Source organism: Microcaecilia unicolor, chromosome 5 (assembly GCF_901765095.1).
Source record: "Microcaecilia unicolor chromosome 5, aMicUni1.1, whole genome shotgun sequence".
NCBI classification, from domain to species: Eukaryota; Metazoa; Chordata; class Amphibia; order Gymnophiona; family Siphonopidae; genus Microcaecilia; species Microcaecilia unicolor.
The window spans coordinates 6,469,053-6,486,357 of NC_044035.1; the positions used below are offsets into that span (position 1 = coordinate 6,469,053).

At 48.0% G+C, this 17,305-nt stretch overlaps 1 protein-coding gene across 3 annotated transcripts in view; it reads left to right on the forward strand.

Moving 5' to 3' along the window:
* Positions 1-17,305, forward strand: part of EIF3A (eukaryotic translation initiation factor 3 subunit A) — a 155,231-nt gene that overhangs the window by 30,456 nt on the left and 107,470 nt on the right. For all 3 annotated transcript variants that reach the window (XM_030202628.1, XM_030202629.1, XM_030202627.1), the window contains exons 7-8: positions 4,133-4,304; positions 12,185-12,289. In XM_030202628.1, the coding sequence (XP_030058488.1) occupies positions 4,133-4,304; positions 12,185-12,289 (277 nt within the window). The remainder of the gene's footprint in view (positions 1-4,132; positions 4,305-12,184; positions 12,290-17,305) is intronic.

Genomic DNA, 17,305 nt, shown 5'->3' on the forward strand with positions numbered 1-17,305 from the left:
CTGGCTCTGGTGGTTGCAGAAAAGTGATTTCTGTGGCTTCAGAATTGGTTGGCAGATTTGGCCTCTGGTTCGTTTGAGTCGGCTTCCATTGCAGGGCAAGTTGCTCTTTGAGGATGAACTGGAGAAGCTGGTGAAGAGCTTGGGAGAATCCAAGGTTCCTCAGCTCACTCAACTTCCCGTTTGGCGAGTTGGGGACGCCTTAGGGAGCTGTGAAGGTATCGGGCAGGTTCTCAGTGTAGTCGTTAATAGAGTGGAGGTCAGCCTTTTCAGTCCTTTCCTTCCCTTTCGGGGCAACAGACGGGGGAGGTCGTGATAGGGCCTTCGGAAGTGCTGGAGGTTTCAGAACTTCACAATGAGGGTGCGGGGGCCCAGCCTCCAGTAGTGCCCATTGGCAGCAGGTTTCAGCTGTTTTACCAGAGGTGAGCCCACGTGACATCAGATCAGTGGGTCATGGATATTATCAAGGACTGCTACACGCAAGAGTTTTGTCGTCCTCTTCCAAATGCTTTCCTTGTCTCTCCCTGCCAGTCTCCTGTCAAGATGTTAGCTATCCAGAAGACCCTGGAGAGGTTTTTTGCCCTGTGGGCAGCGATTCCTTTCCCTCCAGAAGAAAGAGGTTCTGGGAGGAATTCCATTTATTTTGTGGTGCCCAAAAAGGAGGATTCCTGGTGTCCTATTCTGGATCTCGATGGGGTGAATCGGGCCTTGCGTGTTTGTCCCTTTCGCATGGAGACCCCGCGTTCAGTGATAGTACTATTACTACTTATCATTTCTATAGCGCTACTAGATGTACGCAGCACTGTACACTTGAACATGAAAAGACAGTCCCTGCTCGACAGAGCTTACAATCTAATTAGGACAGACAAACAGGACAAATAAGAGATAAGGGAATATTAAAAGTGAGGATGATAAAATAAGGGTTCTGAACAAGTGACTAAGGATTAGGAGTTAAAAGCAGCATCATAGTAGCGGTGCAGCCGAGTTTCTGATCTCCCATCTCTGTCAGAAGCATACCATCATATTCCAATTCTTCGGGATCATCGGTGTTTTCTCCAGTTTGCAGTCTTGGGTGAACACTACCAGTTTCGGGCAATGCCCTTTCGTCTTGGCTATTGCGCCACAAACCTTCTTCAAAGTGATTGTGGGGGTGGCGGCTCGCCTCAGGCAGGAGGGCATTCTAATGCACCCCTACTTGGATGACTGGCTAATAAGAGCGAAGTCCATCGAGGAGAGCCACACAGCCACAACTCAGGTGGTCCAGCTGCTTAAACATCTGGGTTGGATTGTCAATGTGGCCAAGTGTTCTCTTTCCCCCAGTCAGTCGTCGAAATATCTAGGGGTTCATTTCGATAACGCAGGATGGCATGATGTTCCTTCCAGGAGCACGGATCCAGAAGATTCAGTCACTTGGGCGATTCTCCAGGTTCTTGGTTTCATGGCGGCAATCGAAGTGGTTCCGTGGGCGAGGGCTCACATGAGGCCTCTTCAGTCTGCTCTCTTGACATGTTAGTCCTGTCAGTCAGATGCCCTCTCTTGCAAGATGCGGCTTCTCAGTGCAGTGCTCCTCAGCCTTCAGTGGTGGCTGGATTGGCGGCATCTGAGTTGGAGCATGCCTCTGGACCCTACGGACTGGGTGCTGGTGATTATGGATGTCAGTCTGTCCGGGTGGGGAGCCCATTGTCAAGGGCAAGTGGCCCGGGGCCGCTGGTCGATCAACTGGAGACTCGGGCAATACATCTCACTCTGTTCGTCTTTCAACAGTTGATTCATGTCCTGGATGTTCGCGTTCTCTCAGACAATCTGACCGCAGTAGCTTATGTCAGTCGCCAAGGAGGTACCAAGAGCCCTCTGTTGGCATTGGAAGCATCCCTGATCGTGGCCTGGGCAGAGCAGAATCTACAGTTGCTGTGGGCAGCGCATGTGGCAGGCTCTGCCAGTCTAGCAGTGAATTGTCTCAGTCGTTGTCATCTGGGAAGTGGAGTTTGGCTCCCTTTGTATTTCAACTCATTGTCGACAGATGGTGTCCTCCAATCATGGATCGCATGACCACAGCCGAGAATGCCAAGGTTCTTCAGTCATTGAAAGGAACTGTTGTCAGGGGATCTGGATGACAGATTTTTTCCTAGTTTCCCCTGACTGGTTCAGAACCTCCCCTGTTTTCCAGCATGTGTTTAACTGTAACAGGTAGAAGCTGAGGTGAAGTGGTGACAAGATATTAGGAAAAGCAACAGTTCTGATTTGAATGTTCTTGGTTGTCTGCTGCATTTGGCTCTCTGAGGGTTTTAGCTCATGGTTTAGTGTTCGCTAGTTTATTAATTTCATTTGCTTTGGTTTGGAAATACTGCATGGCTGGCTGGTTGGGGTCTGCAAAAGATTCTTATAGGCTCACTCTGAAGTTAGTAGTTCTCGGTCTCCAACTGCTGGTAGGAATGCATAAACCCAAGTGTCTGGACCAGTCTGGAGGGACTAATGGAAAGAAAAAATTACTAGGTAACCCCTAATTTCTCCTTTGAGTTAACGGAAAGGGGAGAAGGTCAGGGGATATGATTGAGACCCCAGAATTCACTAATGAATCTGAGTCTGGTACAGCATTAACCAGTATTTCTGTTAGCCTCTCTGGCTTGACGGGAAACACTCCATTTCCCTGTTAGAAGCTAGTAAAAGAAATGACATATACCAAGTCCTCTATTAATTTCAGTCAACAATGTATATGTCATTGGCTTGCTGTCAGTGTCAGTGAGAGGGGAGAGAGAACAAACAATGATGGCAAATTAGCAGGATGGTGTTTTGCAGCCAGTACTGTCTGTCACCTTTAAAACTCAAATGTGAGAGAACAGTTTTCACTCTTTGCCTTTCCTAAACATGGCATTAACTAGGTATTGGAGTTCATAGATCTGCTGATTCTCTCCAATCCAGCGGTGATTGGGCTGCCTTGGTTGACCATTTAGTCTTTTTATGGTCATTTACCATGTCTCTAAGCTTTCTTAGACTGTTAGTCTGGAGTCCTGAAAGTCAGGACTGACTTGGATGCTGAGCTGTTTTCTGCTTTCTTAGCCCAAGCAAGAGGCAGACATGCTGTGCTTTCCAGGCGCTTCTGTATCCAAGTCACAGGATGAGTCCCCTTACCACTTCCTTAATATTATATTAGTGAATGTGTGTGTGTTCCCTAAGGAAGGGGAAAAACAGGTTTATTTAGTAGGGAATTCTCTTCAGTTTGTTACGGCCGTGCACTTCAATCCTCCTCCTACTACTACTACTATTTAGCATTTCTATAGCGCTACAAGGCGTACGCAGCGCTGCACAAATATAGAAGAAAGACAGTCCCTGCTCAAAGAGCTTACAATCTAATAGACAAAAATAAAGTAAGCAAATCAAATCAATTAATGTGTACAGGAAGGAGGAGAGGATGGTAGGTGGAGGCGAGTGGTTATGAGTCAAAAGCAATGTTAAAGAGGTGGGCTTTCATTCTAGATTTAAAGGTGGCCAAGGATGGGGCAAGACGTAGGGGTTCAGGAAGTTTATTCCAGGCGTAGGGTGCAGCGAGACAGAAGACGCGAAGTCTGGAGTTGGCAGTAGCGGAGAAGGGAACAGATAAGAAGGATTTATCCATGGAGCGGAGTGCATGGGAAGGGGTGTAGGGAAGGATGAGTGTGGAGAGATACTGGGGAGCAGCAGAGTGAGTACATTTATAGGTTATGTTCTTTGCATATCTGACTCAGCATAAAGATCTGTTCATTCTTCGTGGCTTCTGGCAGAGGGTTGCCTCTGTGCAGTTAATGCAACCTTCTAGTGAGATCTTTTACAAAGATCTTATCTGGAGAATGCAGAATATGCTATTTAAGATATTTCTTTAGCTGTTTCCTGACATCATCAAATGAGTATTACATCTTATAGTGTGCCCACAGAAATCAGAGTATCATAAGGCGAGAATGAGCACATTTTGGATTATAAATTTTATGCTGCAAAGAGGGATGGGAGGGTGAAGGGCTATAATCTGTCACCCAAATATTTGTAGCCCTTTTCCTTACATTTGCTTGCATACTTTTTATAGCAAACATCTTGTTGCCTGACCACATTCATATTTTAAAAGTGATTTAAAGAAAAGTCTACTGTATTTCATGTGCTGTGTTAGGATGTCCACCAGGGTGCTTCTGGCAACTCTCTCCATCCCCATCACACCTGAGCGCACAGACATTGCTCGCCTTTTGGACATGGATGGTATCATTATGGAGAAGCAGCGTCGCCTGGCCACGTTGTTGGGACTACAGTCCCCGCCCAACCGCAATGGGCTGATAAATGATATGGTGAGTAGCTGGAGATGGTGGATGATTCCTACCAGAGATATGTTGGTTCAGGGATACAGATCAGACATGATGCAAAATTAGTATTCCTTAGCGTCCCTCCGGACCGGACCAGGATTGGACTGATGGGTTGTGCTCGCCTACCAGCAGGTGGAGACTGAGAAAAAACTCTGACTCTAGAGAGCCAATAGGAGCCCTGGCCATGTGACCTTAGCCTCAGTATTTTCTCAGTCTCCCAGCAGGTAGGAAGTGAGCCCATTAGTCTCTCTCTCTCTTTTTCTCTATAAGATATTACAGATATATTTATAATACTTCTTCTGTGCCTGGAATCGTAATTGGAGGCTTGACAGGGTTTCCTTTCTCTTCTTTCTTTGACAGCCTCGGGGGTGTTAAACTCGGGTGTCTCGAGTCCACCCCCCTTCCTCCCCATCTCCCTGGCTTAGCAGGGAAGGGCCGTCCCTTTCTCTGGAAAGGTGTACCGTCTTTGGGAGAGGCAGCCACTTTTAACAGGTAGCTGCTTTAAAAGAATTAAATCAAATAAAAGGAAATTCAAAGAAGCAGCCTTTCTTTCCCCAGACTTCTAACGAGCAGGCAGCTCCAGTGTTTTATTATGATTGAGGGGTTATAAAAAAAAAAAAAAAACAGAAGAAAATAATTCAGTATCTGTGACTTTAAACAGCGATTTTTCTTGTCAGATTTAATTTCCTCCATTTTCTTGCGTTCCTACCAGAGATATGTTGGTTCAGGGATACAGATCAGACATGATGCAAAATTAGTAATTGTGCTTCTGAATAGCAGTACATAGAAAGGTAAATATATATTCAAGGCCATTCACTTGGGCCAGCCAATGGAGGAGCTCAGCAGTAGCCTTGCAACTGCCATAGAATTATAACAAATTGATCTGTTTTAACAAGCGCAGGGGTCACTCAGAATATGAAGTACTGCTTGATGGGGAGGGGGGGGGGGTGACCGCAAGTATTTGATATATCACCTTTCTCTGGTACAACCAAAGCAGTTTACATATATAATATGGAAGTACTTTCTCTGTCCCAAATTAGGTTCACAATCTAAACTTCCTTAGCATCCCTCCAGACAAGCACAGTAGAGCTATGCACTCCGACCAGCAGATGGAGACTGAGAACCACCAGCTCTTCAGAGCACCTATAACTACTGTGCAGTCAGTCCCCTGAGAGTCGGTAGTTCTCTGTCTCTAGCAGATGGTAGTTGTTCTCAACCTGTGCAGTCCTGGTATGAAGTTGGAGAGTCTTTAAATTTGGGGTATTTGATTTAAAAAAAAAAAAAAATTTCTTTCTCAGTGCTGCTGGTGTTGTCTGTCAGCTGGATTGGGCCTGAGGATTACAAGACTTTTTGTTTGCACAAGGCAGGGTTTCGGCTCCTTCAGCCACAGGGGAACTACATGGCAGGTCACCTTCTCCTTCTTTCAAGCGGCCTAAGAGTCTGGGAAGAGGAGGAGGACGACATGTTGGAGGAGACTTCTCCTGGTGATGAGGAGGTCCTTGGATGGTCGTATGAGGATCCAGATGCAAATAAAAAACAGGTAGAAGGGGACATTTGTATGCAGAGTTGCCTCGAGAGGATTCCTCAGTGGTTCATTTCTTCCATAGGAATGAGCTGCAGGAGCTGATTAGCCAGGTTTCTTTGATTTTGATTTGAGGAGGAAGCGAAGGAGGTTCTGTGCACGGTGGATCCATTGCTGAAGGGCATTCTGAATTCCTCCTGGTTGTTTCCTATGTACCTGGATATCAGGGATATTATTCAAGCCCAGTGGAATGTGCCGGACACCCTGCTCAAGGTAGCCCGGTTCATGATGCGCCTGTATTGCATCCTGGATCTTGATAGGGAATTGCTTCTGCCTCTGGTGGTTGATGCTGTGGTGTCAGCAGCCACTAAGAAGAGTACTGTGCCAGTGGATGAGGGTACAGCTTTGCGAGATCTGCAGGATCGTCAGATGGAGTCTCTCTTGGAACAGTCCTTTTGATGTGGCTGCTCTTTCAGTGCAGGCGGCTATTTATGGTGGTCTGGTAGCTGGAGCCTGTTTTCTGCTGGTCTGAGAGGGTTCTTGACCATTCATCTGGCGATGGAGCTTAGGTTTACCAGGAAGTGGCCAAGCTCAAGATGGGCTCTTCTTTTCTTTGTGATGCCCTGTATGATCATCTTCGGGCTTCGACCAAGTCTGTCTGTCAGTGTGGCAGCTTGGCAGTCCCCATAGCTGCAGATGTTGCTTCTAAGTCGAAGTTTGATAAGTTTCCCTTTCAAGGTTCCATCTTGTTTGGTGAGGAGCTTGATAAGCTGGTGAATAGTGGGTGGAGAAGAAGGTGCCCTGGTTGCTGGAGGATAGGCCTAAGGCTTCAGGGCATGGTTTCTTGGTTCAAGGTCATTTTTGAGATAACCTGGTATCATCCTGGCAGACAGTGGGGATCTGCATGGTAGATTTTTTTCAGAGAATGCAGCCCTTTCGTGGCGGCCACTGCGTGGGTTGAGATTGGGGCTTCAGTACGCAGCAGCCTGGACTTAGCTCCCAATGAAGATGTTGGGTCCAACCTCTGGTTCCTGTAGGGGCAAAATTACAAGATTTCTATTGGAGGTGGACCTAGATTACTGCGGATCAGTGGGTACTCAAGGTAGTTCGAGATGGTTATGCCCTGGAGTTCGCCTGTTCCCTGTTAGATCTTTTTGGATTCTCCCTGCTGGGCCGAGTGGAAGGCAGTAGTGGTCAGAGAAACTCTGAACAGGTTGATCCGCCTTTAGGTGGTTGTAACTGTGCTGACTGCAGAGAGGGATACGGGTTGGTATTCCATTTACTTGGTGGTGCCCAAGAAGGGAGGGTTCATTTCGGCCTGTTCTGATTTGAAAGCAGTGAACTGGGCTCTCCGGATGCTGCGCTTTTGCATGGAGACACTTTGGTTGGTCGTTTTGGTGGTGCAGTCTAGGGAGTTTTTGACTTTGCTGGATCTGACGAGTCTTATTTGCACGTTCCTATTCGGCAGATTCAACAGTTCCTCCACTTTGCAGTTTAGGGGAGCATTATCAGTTCTGTGTGCTCCATTTTGGGCTGGCTACGGCGCCGTGAACATTCTCCAAGGTGATGGTAGTCTTTGCACTGGCTCTGCAACAGGATGTTTTAGTTCATCCGCACCTGATTTGGACGAAATCCTTTCAGGAGAGTCTCTCAGCCATTGCACAGGTGGTTTTGATGTTGCAGTCGTGGGTGGTGACCTCAGCAGACAATCATCTAGTACTGTCTCAGTCCTTGGAGTTTCTGGAAGTGTGCTTCAGTACTCGGGTAGGCAGGATGTTTTTTCTCAAGGCTTGGATATTGAAGAGCCCGTTCCAGGTTCGTCTTCTGTTGAGCCATCGATGTCCCTGGACCAAGGATTACTTGCAGGTGCTGGGGTCTATGGCAGTGTCTTTGGAGGTGGTTAAATGGGCACCGGCTCACATGAGACCACTTCAGGAAACATCCAGCTGGTCTCCTCAGCTCGAGTTGTTAGAACTTTCTATCCCGCTACGGGAAGACCATTGATGTGGCTTACAATCTATTTATACAGAAAGTAGTACATATAATTGTGACACGACGAGACATTAGGAGAGGAGTAGAACTACAGTAATGATAGGAAAGATGGGAAGGTTAAAACAAAAAGGTGTATGCATATGTAGTCAGATCAGAGCTGAACCATCAGAATTCTAATGCAAAATTAGTAAGAGAGAGATTCTCAATTAATGGAAAAAGCATCCTTAAAAAGGAATGTTTTCAGATTAGTTTTAAAAGTTGCTAAAGAACTACATTGTTTCAGAGGAGCTGGCAAGGAGTTCAAGTTCTGGGGCTTGGACAGAAAAAATACTTTGTCTTGTGTGTTCGTGATGTATTTCTCTATAAGTGGGAACATTAAGGCGATGTAGTTATGTAGACCTAAGGGAGCATGAGGGAGCATCCAGGACCAAGTAGCATGCAAGGTAAAGTGGCTTATTTGTATTACAGATTTTGAATGTTAGTAGTTGAATTTTATATGTAATACAATATGTTAATGATAACTACTGAGCATTTATCAGGCGAGGTGTAACGTGGTCAAATTTTCTTAATCCATTTATGATCTTAATAGCTGCGTTTGGACAATTTTTAATTGTTGGCAATCCTTGACATGGAAATCCACGTAAAAAGAGTTGCAGTAGTCTAATTGACTTATAACCAGAGGGTATATCAAAATGTTTAATGCTGGAGGGAAAATCAGAGTTTGAATTGATCTGATCAGGCTAAGCCTATAAAAAGAACACTACAACACCCGATATTTGAGAGTAAAATGAAAGATTAGTATCTGGAAGGACTGCACTAAGGGAACTATAATACTGTCAGTAAGTAATGGAAATGAGAGATCGACTTGACCCTGATTCTAAAATTGAAAATTTTTTGACTTTTTAGGATTTAAAACTAATTTATTTATATGAAACCAACTGGCAATAAGTTGAAGTTTCTCGTTGAGATCTGATATTGCCTTTTGTTGTAATGATTCTAAAATGGCAAGCATTTGAATGTCTGCATACACAAATGCAGTGAGGCCTATGCTTTGTGTCGGGGTAGTAAGGGTAAACAACCACAAAGGTGGAGAAACTGGATCCGCTATGAGGGGAATGCAAGACGCAAAGGAGTAGCATGATCAACAGGACACATCCAAGTATGACCAAGGAGACGAGAGATGGAGGGAATATCCTTTAATATTGAATAAATACAGTGGATAAGACCATAGAGTACCATAGTGTAAGAAAAGTTTGTCTCGTACTTCGTGGCCGGGTGAGGCGCAGCCTACAGTGGTGATTGCAGATGTAGAATCTGTCTGTGGGCTAGAGTTTGGAGACTCCAGACTGGACTGTGGTGACAATAGACACCAGTCTTTCGACTAGGAAGCTCATTGTCTGAACCAGGTAGCTCAGGGTTACTGGTCACAGGAGGAGGCTCAGTGGGTCGAACAGTTGGCTGGAGATGAGCGATTTGTCTAGTGCTGCAGTTGTTCCAGGGGCTGCTAGTGGGGAATGTAGTGTGGATTCTGTCAGACAGTGCCACGGCGGTGACCTATGTGAATCGTCAGGGCGGTACCAAGTGCTTCCTGTTGGTTGAGGAAACGGCTCTGGGGCAGAGTGGCATCTGCAAAATCTCTTGGCGGCTGATGTGGCAGGCGTCGAATGTGTAGCCAGATTTTTTTTTTCAGCGGGAATGTGTTGGATCCCGAAGAATGGAGGCTAAGCAATGAGGCTCTCAGTCTGGTGGTAGGCAAATGGGCCTACTGGAGATGGATCTGATGGAGTCCTCCAATGCCAAAGTACCCATGTTTTTCTGCCATAGGCAAGATTGCAGGGGTGGAGGGGTAAATGCTCTTATGCAGGGTTGGCCTCTGTTCGGTCTCCTATATTTATTTATTTATTTATTTATTTAAGGTTCATTTCTACCCCACAAATGCAGGTACAGTGTGTCTTCCCCTCTTGGCCTCTGATCAGCAGAGTCATTTAGAAGATCAAACGTCACTCGGGTCGAGTGGTGTTGGTGGCTCTGGATTGACTGCGAAGGTATGGTATGGCAATCTGAGCAGGCTTGCAGTGGATAGTTTACTTCAGTTCCCAGGAGTGCTGGGCTTGTTGTGGCAGGGTCCGGTGTTCATATCTGACCTGGCTGTGTTCTGTCTTACGGCTTGGCTCTTGAGTAGGCGCCCTTGAGGAAACATGGATTCTCTAGCAGGGCCATAGAGATGGCTCCTGCATGCCAGAAAGAGATGTGTGTCCCTAGGATATGTGCAAATCTCATGCATTTTTGAGGCCTGGTGTTTGGAGCGTCAGATTTCTCCTATTCTCTCTTTGTTCCTGCAGCTGCTGCAATTTCTGCGGATGGGCTGGAGAAGGGCTGGCCTTGGCGTTGATGAAAGTTCAGGTCGCGGCTTTAGCATGTTTTTGAGGCTGGATCCAGGGGAGGTAGATTTCTCGGGGGTGGACGGGGTGCATCTTATTCACCCTCTTATTTCGGCCTTCAGTTCCCTTGTAGAATCTCAACGTGGTTATAGAAATGTTGGTATCTGCACCTTTTGAGCTGGTGACAACGTGTTCCCTTAAGGACCTCTCCTTGAAAACAGTGTTTCTGGTGGCTATTTCATTCACAAGGAGGATTTTGGAGCTGCAGGGTCCTGTCATGTAGGGTGTCTTTTTTTTTTTTTCTAAGGAAAAAGTGGTGTTGAGTACAGTGCAGCCTTTTCTCCTCAAGGTGGTCTTGGTGTTCCATGTTAATCAGTCAGTGGTGATGCATCACCTGAACATCAGAAGGGTGCTTCCTATCTATTAGCAGAGAAAGCAAGAATTTTGACTATCGGGTTGTTTGTTTTGATTGGAGGTCGTCATCTGGGCGAGGCAGCTTCTAAAACTACTATTGCCCACTGAATTAAGGAGGTAGTGGCTTCGGCTTATATCCTTAAAGGGCAGCCGGTGCTGGGGCAGGCGACTTCATGTGCGGAGAGCTCGTTGGCTCCCCCAGAAGATACTTGTAAGGTGGCGGTGTGGTGGTTCTTGCATTCCTTTGTGCGGCATTGTCAATTGGATGTTGAGGCCTTTCAAGATGCAGTTTTTGGTGCTTGGGTTTTGGAGACGGGGCTGCATGAATCTTTCCCTTAATGGTCACTTCTCTGGTACTTCTCTACTGTGCCTGTCTGGAGGGACACTATGGAACGAGAAATTAGATCTTACCTGCTAATTTGTTTTCCTTTTGCTCCTCCACACTGACACAGGCCCCTCCCTTAATTCAGTATTGCTGGTTTTAGTTTTATTTGGTGGCTGGTGAGGTCGGCTGTCTTGGGATGCTGGTTCGTACGCGGCGGTTTTGGTGCCTGTGAGGTGTAGGCTTCAGCATCTGTTTAAACCCCCCCCTCCCCCCCCCAAAAAAAAAAAAAAAAAAGACAACCAGACAGGCAGAAATCAGAACAGAAAAACAAGTTGCGAGAATGTTAAAGATTATAAGGAAAATCTGACAGATTTGTCAACGTGGTGCGAGTACAAAGGCAGCAGCACAGCGGGCTACTTTTTTTGTGTTCCAGGGCTCCAGTTCTGAGAGGAAGCATTGTGGGACAGGGGGTGGTTCGGCTTTGCTATTCGATTACTTACTCTCAGGGGACTTGCACAGTACAGATAGGTGCTCTGAAGAGTTGGTGGTTCTTAGTCTCCATCTGCTGGTCGGAGTGCATAACCCTACTATGCCAGTCTGCAGGGACTAAAGGAAAGCAAATTAGCAGGTAAGATCTAATTTCTCATTTTTGTACCTGGGGCAGTGGAGGGTTAAGTGACATTCCCGGTGTCACAAGGAGCTGCATTGGGAGTTGAACTCTGTTTCCCAGGTTCTTAGCCCACTGCACTAACCATTAGGGTACTCCTTGTGATAGACCTAGGTGTGCAAAGCTTCAATAATAGTTACGGATTTCAGAGCTGTGAAACAGTCCTGTTTGCTGATGCTAGGAAAAAGCCTACAGCTGTAGAGAGATCAGCTGCACTGGGTATCTTGACAGTTGGCAGTCATTGTTCTACTGTTTTGGGTTTGAAGCATAGATTTTTCTTAAAATGTCATAGTTATGATCTGCTTCTTTATTCCACCAAGAGCTGAGGATATTGGGTTGTTAAAAGGAGTTGGGATTAAAACTTTTGTCTGCCTGAAATGCTTACGTCTGCTGTTGATGATTTTGATTCACTTAAACATGTCATATGAAGAGGGATGTCTCTTTTCCACTGTTCCCATGTGCAGGGGTACCGTATGGTGAATATGTGTTCCACTGTCCAAGATAGACTACTTGCATTACTGCACATGGACTTTTGATTTGACTTATTGAGTAACTGTTTTCTAGGTGAGGTTCAACGTGCTACAGTATGTTGTACCAGAAGTGAAAGAACTTTACAACTGGCTGGAGGTAGAGTTCCATCCACTGAAGCTGTGTGGTCGAGTCACAAAGGTACGTACTTTGCCAGGAAAAGTTTTTGGCATTAGTTTGTGTGCCAGCTTGGCAGTTCAGGTACTAAATGCTGTTTTACTGTTAAATGCAGAAGATTCCCAGTTTAATCCCTGAGTTGGATCTTGGTTGGAGATGCTGTGGAGACCGTTCTTTTAGCCTCCAGGGGTAGGAGGGAGTGAGTCCTGGGTATTGTAGAGGGGTATACTATTGTATTCCTGGGGTAACTTAAAGGCCTGTTCCTCAGCGACCCTCCAGACCGGTCAAGACGCGTGGGTTATGTCCTCCTACCAGCAGAGGGAGACTGAGAAAACACTAAGCTTTTGAAGCCTGTTTATATAACCTGTGCAGAACCTCCACTAGCCAGTATTTTCTCAGTCTCAGCAGAGGTAGCAGTTGACAGCCTGTGCAGTCTCCAAAAGTCTGGTGAGGTAGTTTGTCATTGGGTCGTAGGATTTTTTCCTTCCAAACTTTATTCTGTTGCAGTACCCTGTACGTGTGTGTAAAAAAAAAAAAAAGTGCTTTGGGGCCCTGGGTCTGGTGGGGCCCAGTTTTTCCCCCTGGGGTGTTACACCTATGTTTGGGTCCCTCCCCCTGTGCTGCTCTCTATTTCTGTTTGCTTGGCAGCTTTGTGCCTCGGCTGCTTTCTCAGTATTGTAGCCTTGAGTGCCTTACAATTTCCAGATGCCAGAATTAGAGTACTGTGCCTTTAAGGTCAGTTATTCTATTTCATTTTGCTTGCCAGCTTTGTGCCTCGGCTGCTTTCTCAGTATTGTAGCCTTGAGTGCCTTACAATTTCCAGCTGCCAGAGTTGGAGTACTGTGCCTTTAAGGGCATTTATTTCTTTATTTTCAGCGGACCGAACGGGGGTTTCGATTCCTTGCTGGAACGAGAGAGCAGCGCTTTCTTCAGTGCTTTTGCAGTGTGAGGGAGTTTTTGGTTTGGCGCGTTTGCGGAACAGCTTTTCCCTTCCCTCGTGGTTTATGGCGGCCCAGCTCCTCTGATGTCGCGCGTGCTCGTGGCGAGGGGTAGAGGCGCCGGGTGCTCAGTGTAGCTTTGCGGTGCACCTATAAAGGTGGCTGCGGCACCCCCCGACTTGACCGCGGAGGGATCGATGGTGTCGGGAGTCTCCGGGTCAGCGGGAGCGTAGGCAGGGCCGCTGTCAGCGGGAACAGTTTCGGCGGGAACAGCCGCCATCTTGAGTCTGACGCGGCCCGTGGAGCCAACTGTTTTTGGGCCTGCGGCCTCCGTTTTTGGCACAAAAGGGCCTAATGACGGTCCAGGAATGGTGGGCTTTCCTCCAGATTTTGTCTGGACGCGGTATCAGGCCTGGAGATCGGGACCCCCCCCCCCCCTAATTGGAAGAGGGGGCTATTTCCGTCTTGGCTGAGAGACCACGGTTAGAGTGGTCAGAGGACAGGCAATGTTTTTCTCCTGTAGCTGCAGAAGCTGTGCTTAGTGATCTGGGGGAGTCAGATGGAATTGACGGCTCTCAGGAGCAGGATTGGTGGATTCCTGGAGAGGATCCTTCAATAGTGCGGATTTTCCATAGAGATGAGCTGTCAGAACTCATAGATCAGGTGTCGTCCACCCTTCAGTTTGGTCCTGAGGTGGCTTTGGGGGAAACTGTCCAGGATCCGTTGGTGAAGGGCATTCAGCGTCAGGCGTGATCCTTCCCTATGAACAAGGATCTCCGGGAGATGATTTGTCAGGAATGGGATTTGCCGTGTAAAATGGCAAAGGCAATGGCGAGGCTTTATCCCCTCCCTCAGGACGATAGGGATTCCTTTAAGGCTCCCACGGTAGATGCAGTAGTGACGGCAGTAATTATAGCTACGGCTATCCCGGTTGATGGAGGAACGGCCCTCCGTGATCCTCAGGATAGGAAGTTGGGATCTTTTCTCAAGCGTAGTTTTGTTTTGTCGGCTCTAGCCCTGCAGGCCTCGGTTTGTGGGGGTCTGGTAGCTCGGGCATGTTTTCGTTGGGCCGAGAAGCTCCTGGATGATTCGGTAGATGTTGGTTCTTCTGGGGGTCAGGAGTAGCCGACTTGGACATGGGTTCATCCTTTTTGTCTGAGGCTTTTATGATTTGTTGCCTACTTCAGACAAAAAATATGGCTATGGTTGTGGGTCTGTGCCACTTAAGGGAGCTATGCTCTTTGGAGAAGATTTGGACAAGTTAGTGTGAGGTCTTAGTGATACCAAGGTTCTATGGCTTCCAGATTTTCGGTTCAAGGCAGGGGCCAGAACTAGTTCCTCTCGGGGACGGTTTAGGGAGGCTCAGCGGTATAGGCCGGGCAGATCGAGTGGGACCTACCCCTAGCTGTCTGTTTGTCTGTCCAATTTAGATTGTGAGCTGTGTTGAGCAGGGACTGTCTTTTCATGTTAATTTGGACAGCGCTGTATGTCTAGTAGTGCTATAGAAATGTTTAATAGTAGTAGGACCTCTAGGGGTCGGTTTTTCCAGCGCGCACAGTTCTTTCGTGAGAATCGTCGCGGAGGGCATGGCTTTTCCGTAGGAGGTAAGTATTCACGCCGCAATTCCCAATGAAGGTGTGCGGGCTCAGGCTCTGGTGCATGTTAGGGCTCGGCTGAGTCTGTTTTACCAGAGCTGGGCCCAAATCAGGTCAGATCAGTGGGTTCTCAAGGTGTTTCGAGGCGGATATGCGCTGTTCTCCCGAAGTGTTTCTGGAATCCCTCTGTCGGTCTTGGAGCAAGAGGGCAGCAGTGAGGGACACTCTGCGGTGGCTGCTCGCATTGGGAGCCGTGGTTCCTGTTCCTTCAGATCAGCAACGCTCAGGGTGCTATTTGATCTATTTTGTGGTCCACAAGAAAGAGGACACTTTTCGTCCCATTTTAGATCTCAAAAGGGTCAATGCGGCACTCAAGGTGCCCTCTTTCCGGATGGAGACGTTGCGGTCGGTCACTGGTGCGGTCCGGAAAGGAGAGTTTCTCACTTCCCTGGATTTGACGGAAGCTTATCTTCACTTTCCTTCGTGCAGCCTTTTGGTTCCAAGTTACAGGGTCCGATTTGTCGGTTCCTTGCAGAGAAGGCGCCGACGGCCCGTACTTATCGTCAGGTCCTGGGCCTGATGGCGGCGACCATAGAGGTAGTTCCGTGGGCCAGGGCGCACATGCGTCAGGTACAGTCAGCTCTGTTCAGTCGTTGGTCCCCTCTGTCGCAGGACTTGGAAATGTGTTGTCCGCTGTCGGTGGCCCCTCGTCTCAGTCTCCGCTGGTGGCTCAACCCGCGCAATTTGGGAACAGGAATGCCGTTGGAGTCCCCACAGGGGCTGGTAATGGTCACGGATGCCAGTCTGCAAGGTTGGGGGGCACATTGTCTCGGTCAGGTAGCTCAAGGCCGGTGGTCTCGGGCAGAAGCAGAGTGGTCCATCAACCGGCTGGAAACTCGGGCCATTCGGGTGGTGCTCCAGGCCTTGACGTCGGTGGTTCGCCACAAGGCAGTCCGAGTGCTCTGTGACAATGCCATGGCAGTAGCATATGTCAACCGTCAAGGGGGGACGAAGAGCCTTGGCGGCGCAGTTGAACTCATCTTCAGGCTCTCTTGGCAGCGCATGTGGCCGGGGTAGGTCACATAGATGCAGATTATCTCAGCAGGCACACTCTAGATCCCAGAGAGTGGTCTCTTCTTCGGTCAGTGTTCCAGTGAGTTGTGTCGGTCTGGGGACTTTCGGTGATCTTAGGGCAACGGCTCGCTATGCGCAAGTTCAGAGATTTTTTTTTTTTTTTTCAGTCGCTGAAGAGACCCTCGAGCGGAGGGAATCGACGCTCTTCTGTTGCCTTGGCCTCGGGAGTGACTGTATGTGTTTCCTCCGTGGCTGTTAGTCGGTCGAGTAATATAGCGCATCGAACATCACTTCGGTCGGGTGATTCTGGTAGCTCCGGATTGGCAGCATCGACCATGGTACGGAGACCTGGTGCGGTTGGCAGGGGCGGCGGCCCTGCCTTTGTTGGGATCAGTTCTGTGTCAAAGCCCGATAATCATGCCGGATCCGGCTCTGTTTTCGCTTATGGCTTGGCTCTTGAGCGGCACAAGTTGAAGAAGAAGGGGCTTTCGTCCAGTGGCTTTGCTACGATGTTGAGTTGCCGTAGACGATCCACTTCCTTGGCGTATGTCCGGGTTTGGAGAATCTTTGAGCACTGGTGTGAAGACCATCGAGTTCGGCCGTTTCGCTCTTCGGTGGCGGAAGTTTTGGAATTTTTGCACGATGGTGTTGATAGGGGTCTGGCCTTGTCTACACTGAAGGTTCAGGTGGCAGCTTTGTCATGTTTTCGTGGGAAGCTTCAGTGAAAGTCCTTCGCGTCTGTGCCTGAGGTAGTGTGTTTTTTGAAGGGTGTTAAGTTGCTGCGTCCACCTCAGTGATGGATGGTGCCTCCGTGGGATTTGAAGCTAGTTTTGGATGCTTTGATCAGGCCTCCGTTTGTGCCGCTGGTATCGGCATCTTGTAAGGATTTATCTTTAAAGACGGTCTTGTTGGTGGCGATTACTTCAGCACGGAGTGTTTCAGAGCTTCAGGCTTTGTCTTGTAGGGAACCATTTTTGTCCTTTCTGAGGGAAAGGTTTCGTTGCGGACGGTGCTTTCCTTTTTTTGCCCAAGGTGGTTTCCGAGTTCCATGTTAATCAGGTCATCTCTCTGCCAGTGTTGGGTGATATGGCTGGAGATTCGGAGCAGCGTGGTATTGCCAAGCTGGATGTCCGGAGAGTTTTGAGTTGTTATCTCTCTGGAACTCAGGACTTCAGAGCCTCTGACCGTTTGTTCGTTCTTCATGGTGGCCCAAAGAAGGGTGCAGCGGCTCCTAAGGTGACCATAGCACGGTGGTTGAAGGAGGCGGTTGCATCTGCTTACTTGGTGAAGGGTCCTGTGGTGCCTAGGGGCTGGTCTGCTCATTCCACTAGGGGAATGGCAGCCTCGTGGGCGGAGAATAGTATGATTTCTCTGTTAGATATTTGTTGGGCTGCGGTTTGGTTTTCGTTGCATTCCTTTGTGAAGCATTATAG